The sequence below is a fragment of the Oculina patagonica genome, chromosome 5, assembly GCF_052425735.1.
Source record: "Oculina patagonica isolate OP01 chromosome 5, crgOcupat, whole genome shotgun sequence".
NCBI classification, from domain to species: Eukaryota; Metazoa; Cnidaria; class Anthozoa; order Scleractinia; family Oculinidae; genus Oculina; species Oculina patagonica.
In genome coordinates, this window is record NC_135762.1 from 12004664 (window position 1) to 12011318 (window position 6655).

A 6655-nucleotide genomic window follows, 5' to 3' on the forward strand; every position below is an offset into this window, starting at 1 on the left:
TTTCAGCAAATTGACGAAAACACATTGAAAAAGATGGCCAAACAGCCTGCTGGTCCACAGATTATGTACGAGACCTCATCCCTGATTGAAATGGATCGCAAGAAAAAGCACTCTAACAAGCCAGTTGCCCCGTTTGAGTTGAATGAAAACAATTATCCTTCCCTAACAAAACTTCTCAGAGTGACGGCATGGGCCCTACGATTCATTCAAAAACAAATATACTAAGTGAAAACCATCTGGGAAAGACATGTCCAGAACAGCAGTTTTGCATCAGATATTAAAGCAATCAAGAACAATACAAGAAACAAACTAAAGAGTCAACTAGGGCTAAGGATAGATAAAAGTGGAATCCTTCGTTGTCATGGCAGATTGATTAGAGAAAATCTCCCAGAAAGTACCTTCTACCCCAAGCTTCTACCGAAGAACCACGCCTTTACAAGCTTAATTAGTCATCAACAACGTCCATGTCAGAGCTGTTCATTTAGAAATCATTTATGACATTTCTGTAGAACAATTCCTCCTGTGCCATAGAAGATTTATTTCCAGGTGTGGCAAGCCGAAAGAGATTATATCGGACAATGCCTCACAATTCAAGCTAGCGAAGTCCACTGTTGGTTGATGAAGCATGGAAGTTTACCACCTCTAGCTCTGACACGCAAAGCTTTCTAGCAAACGAAGGAATCAAATAAACCTTCATCACTGAACTGGCCCCCTGGATGGGTGGCTTCTATGAAAGTCTTGTGGGACTTGTGAAGCAGGCTCTTCGAAAAAGTATTGGAAAGATCTGTTTGAACATTGTCCGGTTGGAGACCATTCTTACAGAAGTCGAAGCTGTTGTAAATTCACGACCATTAGTGAACGTGGGAGCTGATCTGAATTCTGGATTTGCACTCACCCCTGGTGACTTTCTTAGTCTAAATCCAAAACCTGGTGTACCATGCCTAGCAACAGAAGACGAACAGCCGCAAGATCCAGACTTTGTTGAAAGACTACGTTCTGCACAGAAACTTCTGGAAACATGGAAGAAAGGCCAGAAACATCTTAACATGTGCTGAGTCTACGAGAAAGGATGCAGAAACACTTGAAAGCTCCTAGAGTTCAATCCAAAACTCAGCCCACAAAGGGAGATATCGTGCTTCTGAAAGATAGTTCGCCAAGAGGAACCTGGAAGCTAGGAATGATCGAAGAACTCCTTACAAGCAAAGATAATGAAGTACGAGCAGCTACAGTCCGAACAGCATCAGGAAAGTTGCTGAACAGACCATTGAACTTTCTGTACCCTTTAGAATGCTCGGAAGTGAGTGAAAAACCAACCGAGTCGAACGAACCTGTTGGTAATGAAAAACAGGATGACACAAGCAAGCAGAAGAGTAGGAATGAACAGCTGAGAAACGCCCTATTCGCAACGCTGTGATCGAAGCAAGAGAAAAACTAAACGAATTATTGAACACTTGGTCAGATGCATGTTTAAGTCCGTGTATTTACTTTTTGTTGAGTTTTCCTCGCTGTATAAATAAGATAGGCTTCAGAAAGACATTGTCAGTTTTCGTTTGACGTGACATACAACAAAACTTTCCTCGGGAGTTTCATGGAAAAACACTCCACGAAAAGTCCCGCGTGTATCGGAATTCCCGAGAACATGTGGGAAGATAAGAAGAATCATAAAAGCCGCCATGTTAGATGATGTTGTTGGCTTGAAGGAAAGATAAAATACTCGCTCAACGCGACAACCCTACACACTTGGCTGAAGAACCGAAATAACTGTAACCGCAATCATTTTCATTTATTCATGTTAAGGCAAAGTGTCCAATTCTATGTAGAAGCCTGGAGTTCAGGAATCGCTTGGTATTTAAATCGAGTACTCTCGGAAAAACGGTAAGAAATTCTGACTGTTGAGTATATACTTTATTGAAAAATCGTGCTCGTGAGTCGAGATTTTAAGAGTATGCCGAAGCTTGGAGAATTCGTACAGTACAAAACCAAAGCATTATTTTTGGACATTATTCCAAGAGAGCTGACTCCGTGCCAGAACACGATTATTTCTAAGTGTCGCCGGAACATCGAGATTTTCATGGTAGGCCTAAGCTCGAAAAATTCCTCATTTATAAAGCCAAAACAATATACTTGAAATCGTTTGACATTTCTAAACAACGATCTGTTATTATAAGAAGAATTAAACGAGCTATTTCGTAGAAATTCTGTAAAGGCAGGTTTTCACGGTGCGATTTGACTGCCCGATTTGGCCCAGATTTGATAAGAAAATGAGTCCGAAAATGAGATCGGTTGCAGTGCCACAGATTTAATTTTGGAAATCGAGCCGATTTTCATCCTTGCAATTCAAATAAGGCAAAGTAAGTCCGGCCTACGATTCGCAGTGTGTAAATTTGCTTAGAACAAATTGGGTCGACAAATCATCGTATTTAAACCGGCCTGTAGAATTTTAGACTGCTCGGCTGCCGGGTATCAAGACACAACATCTGTTTTTATTATTATTTCACAGAAGAGCCTCGCCGAGATAGCTGTTCTGAAACAAAGGCTGGAACTTTGAATAATAATTGTTTCTAAATAATGTGGCAGTGAAATGAAAAAAAAAATATTTGCTAACATCTTTTCCCGTGTTAATACGCAAAAAAACGTTTCAAAATTGCTCTCCATATGTTTTGTGCAGTTAGAAAAAGGCGAAAGAGCCTGAAAAATTCAAAGTGTAACACTTCAAGTGCGCATTTCGATTTCGTTTTTCTCAGTAGAGACGGGATGCTCTCTTTTTAGCTAGGTTTAAGGTAGGGATAAATTAAAAAAACAAGGAGACTGACTTTAAGTTTTCATATTTCGATATCGTATCAAGAAATGTGTTTCAACATTGATAACAATAGGCTTTGTTTCACAAGCAGAAAATGACCCTATATGGTCGTTTTTGAACAATGGCGCAACAGCTTCAGAACACACGAGGGATTTGTCGAAGTTTCTGATTAGCTTACGAGCGGGAAATTTAAACGTTCGGAAAGATTGAAGGAAGACAAATTCTCCCTGGGAGGGTGATACTAGTAGGTTTGGTTCGGTGCAAACAGCAATGGCGCGGGGGACGGGTAGGAGCGACAGTTGCATAAAGGTGAACAAGTGTAATTAAAAGTTTAGAAAGGTTTTGACTTCAAAGCGTTTGTTCACGTCTTCTCAAGTGTGAATAAAAGTTCAACAAGGTTTCGAGTTCTAAGCGTCGGTTCATGTCTTCGCAAGTGTATTTAAAAAGTTAAGCAAGAGTTAAGCGTCGGTTCGCGTCGTCGCAAGAGTGAATAAAAAGTTAAGAAAGGTTTCGAGTTCAAAGCGTTGGTTCGCGTCATATTTTGATACCACTTTATATACATCTTCAGTTGCATAAGGATCCTTTATTTTATGTATTGATCTACCTTAATTCAATACAATGATCTTCTTTCCTCATCAACCACATAGCATGAGTGCATCTCACGCTAATCTTGCTACAGCAAATATTACATCAAAACATCAACACACGTTTTGAGATTGATACAAAACAACAGTCGGAAAGTCATTGTTGAATCTGTTTAAGCCCATTGATTGCCCAACACCTTACTGGATCCTCTTGTGGAAAACAGATTGGATCATGGCTCCACCACCACAACTCCGCCATGAACGCCATCTTTGAATTGGGACCACCAGTTCACTGATCCTTGGGGGATGTGGCAGTCGCTGAACTGGGCAACAATATCACTTTCGGAGAGAACAGTGCCCCATACATTCACTTCTGTCACTTCGCCAACAAAAGATTCGTCTGCTTCGAAGCCACCTCCAAGTTTGTCCTGGTCCTGTCCGATCACGGTGATACCTCCGGAGCTGATTTTGCCGCCTACATTAACGCCTGTACCACTGCCTACAATCGCGCCATCCTTGTAGAACTTGTAGTCTCCGTTGGTGTTGCTCCATGTGAAGCAGATGTGGTTCCATTTTTCAAAGTCAAGACCGACATCAGCATTCCTATTAAAAGGGAGAAGAAATTGCAGGAATAATAACTAGATAAAAAATAAGAAGATCAATTTTAAGGGAGGCCGTCTTTCTGAAAAACACCCACTCAAATTCGCGTCAAAAAATAATTTCTCCTGAAACTCTGGCAACTGAAAGACTTTACCGAGGCTAGAACTGAAACATATTTGGTTTGATTGAAGATGATTTTCTGGTCGTGTTAGGAGTGAGTGTTTTTCAGAAAGACAGCCTCTTAAGAATGAACCCTTGATTTATTCTTTGATTGATAAAGCAATCTTTCGCAAATTCACTTTAAGCTGTTTTTTGAGCAACAAAACTTGACTTCACACTAGAAGCTAAGTTAGTTTCAAGTAAGCACTTGACTTAAGTGCACTTGAAATTCCTAAGTCGCATTTTACAAAATCTGGCTACTCACTTGATGACAAAGTATATTACTTGAGGTACAAGCTGTCAATCATTTTCAGAATCGTGATAAGCTGCACGCCACTTAATTTGGCTTCCATTTCTTATTGGCCAAGTGCGTTCTTAAATGTTGTGTAGACCATACTTGGCGGCGTATTTCGGCTTCTTTGAACTACGAAAGTTTCCATGGTCACCAAGTAAAGTACACGTAAGTACGTTTTCCCCCTTCACACTCAAAGTAGGTTCCAAGTGCACTTAGATTATACTTACGAGCTATAGTGTGAAGCCAAGAAAAGTAGTGCAAAGTAGTCAGTACCTTTGAGTGTTCTCGAGCCAAACCCTCAAACTGGGAGATGTGCAAAGCAACAGCGCATTTCCATACGATGCTTCAGCATCGCTGTAGCTGTATACGCACTCGTTCCCACCATATCCACCGGAAGGTTTGTTGTCATCAGTGTCTTTAGCAAACAAGCACACTGTTGCAGCATGCAGATCATACACGATAGAGTTGTTTTTTATTGCGTAATCTGTGATGGTGTGCTCTTGAAAAATCATTTGGTACTCTGCGAAAAGAGAACGTTTCGATGTAATTATTTATATTACAATAGAGAACATTTCGATGTAATATAACCTCAGAGTTTATGATCTAGAGTGTAAATAAGTTTTCAAACAAACTTAATTTGACACATTTAAAATGAGCTCTGAGAATTAAGGTCCTTATACACATTGGGTTCTTGTTTGAGTTTCTGTAATCCCTCTTCATCTAGATGATAAGATTGACAATTTGTTTTGGTGGTTGCGTTTTCAGCTATTTTGTCGTTATAAAGCTAAAAACAGTATAGCAGCGTTTCGGGTGAAACGGTGCTTGAATTAAGTGCTGCCAGCCAAAAAGAAGCGTGAACAGTTGAATGAATTCCAGTTCTGATTTTATGTCTTTTTTTTCTGGTTGGATCAGGGCAGCGGATTAAAATATCTTTCAGTGCCCTATTTGTTTCGTTTTCACAAGCAAAACACTCCATGCACAATGCTCCATAAAATTATTATAATTATGAGGTTTGAATAATTGCCTTGTTCCCGCTTGGTTAGAAAGAGTTAATAATGCTGATAGCCTTCATTTAAACAGGATAGTTTTAAACTGAGCTCCAACCTTGTGGGTCGTGTGAAAAATATATTGTTGAAATTTAAAAATTGAGACGTAGACAATGTAATGTGCGTCTTGTTTAGCTTACGATTAGGAAAAGAGTAGACGAAGTTTACCCGAAGTATTCCGAAGACAAACCGAGGAATTAAAAAGCGTGCCGTTCCGCTGAATTACTGTTTATAATACGTCGTCTTGGCTTACCTCCAGTAGGATTGCACTCCGCCGCTTTAGACAGCTTTCTCCCTTTTCCTCCCTTTCTCCCGTTCCTTTTTCTGGCATCTAACGCAGAAACGAGCAAAAGTACGAGCAGGAAAGTGGTCCATGCGAACTTCATTTCTCTTCAATATCTATGGAGCTGATTGAGAAAAGCAAATTTTAAAAGCAATGATTTAACTTAAATTCAACACATTTGATACCACAAAGAACTTCGCTGGAACCTTAACCATTATTGTTTTTACAAATCTCCTAATGTGCGCGCCGCCACGTCAGCACTAGAGAGAACAAGAGAACTTGTTTTGCGAGTTGTCGAAGTACGCCTTGGTATAACACATAAAGCTAATTCAATAGTATTACGTGTCACTGAAGAAGGCCGAGTAACTCTGCAAGTTTTGGTTGGTTCAGGTTTTTCCTTTTTACCAAGCGTTTTGCCAAATACTTTTTTCTTTTTTATCCGTAAACAGATTTGTAGCAGTTTGCTTAAACATACTACATGAAGCATTAAGTCATAGGACCACTTTTTAAAAGGCTTATTGTAACATACGTTTTAGGATTTCACTGAATGTTTGTTCCAGAATCGACCAAAACAGTTCTGAAAGGTTATTACTTCCACTTAATCGAACCCTTATGAAAGTTAAAAAAACTGAACATAATGTAGACGCATAGACCGGCTACAAAGCAGACGCATAAACGGCCAACAAAATATAAATCCTTTAAGGAAAGTGTGCAACTGAACTCGCCTTTCATTGGTCTTCATTGATACATCTAAAATAAAACCATTGAATTGTTTCTTATTTCAATTCCTACCTTTTCCTTTGAGCTTGGTTCAACGGGTCAGAGCCGATGTGGGAACAAGTGCCGTCTTCGTGTACTCACTGAAAATGACGAGAGTGGCTCTGAAAT

At 39.8% G+C, this 6655-nt stretch overlaps 2 protein-coding genes across 2 annotated transcripts; one reads left to right on the forward strand and one right to left on the reverse strand.

The window, feature by feature from the left end:
* Positions 1–716: 716 nt before the first annotated feature.
* LOC144655005 (uncharacterized) lies at positions 717–1055 on the forward strand. Its single transcript, XM_078515226.1, has one exon. It carries the CDS (start codon positions 717–719, stop codon positions 1053–1055), a length of 339 nt encoding a protein of 112 aa, XP_078371352.1.
* Positions 1056–3363: 2308 nt separating this feature from the next.
* On the reverse strand, positions 3364–6655 carry LOC144654521 (C-reactive protein 1.1-like). Its single transcript, XM_078514673.1, has 4 exons — positions 6560–6655; positions 5738–5891; positions 4712–4958; positions 3364–3987 (listed from the first exon to the last, which is right to left on the reverse strand). The coding sequence occupies exons 2-4, from the start codon at positions 5868–5870 to the stop codon at positions 3615–3617; spliced, it is 753 nt and encodes a 250-aa protein (XP_078370799.1). The 5' UTR covers positions 5871–5891; positions 6560–6655; the 3' UTR covers positions 3364–3614.

Coding starts and splice junctions, on each gene's coding strand:
- LOC144655005 (XM_078515226.1), top strand. CDS start 717: ATGGGTGGCTTCTATGAAAGTCTTGTGGGACTTGTGAAGCAGGCTCTT.
- LOC144654521 (XM_078514673.1), bottom strand. CDS start 5,870: ATGAAGTTCGCATGGACCACTTTCCTGCTCGTACTTTTGCTCGTTTCT. Junction 4,959..5,737: donor GGAGTGCAATCCTACTGGAG/GTAAGCCAAGAC, acceptor CTCTTTTCGCAG/AGTACCAAATGATTTTTCAA. Junction 3,988..4,711: donor TGGCTCGAGAACACTCAAAG/GTACTGACTACT, acceptor CCCTTTTAATAG/GAATGCTGATGTCGGTCTTG.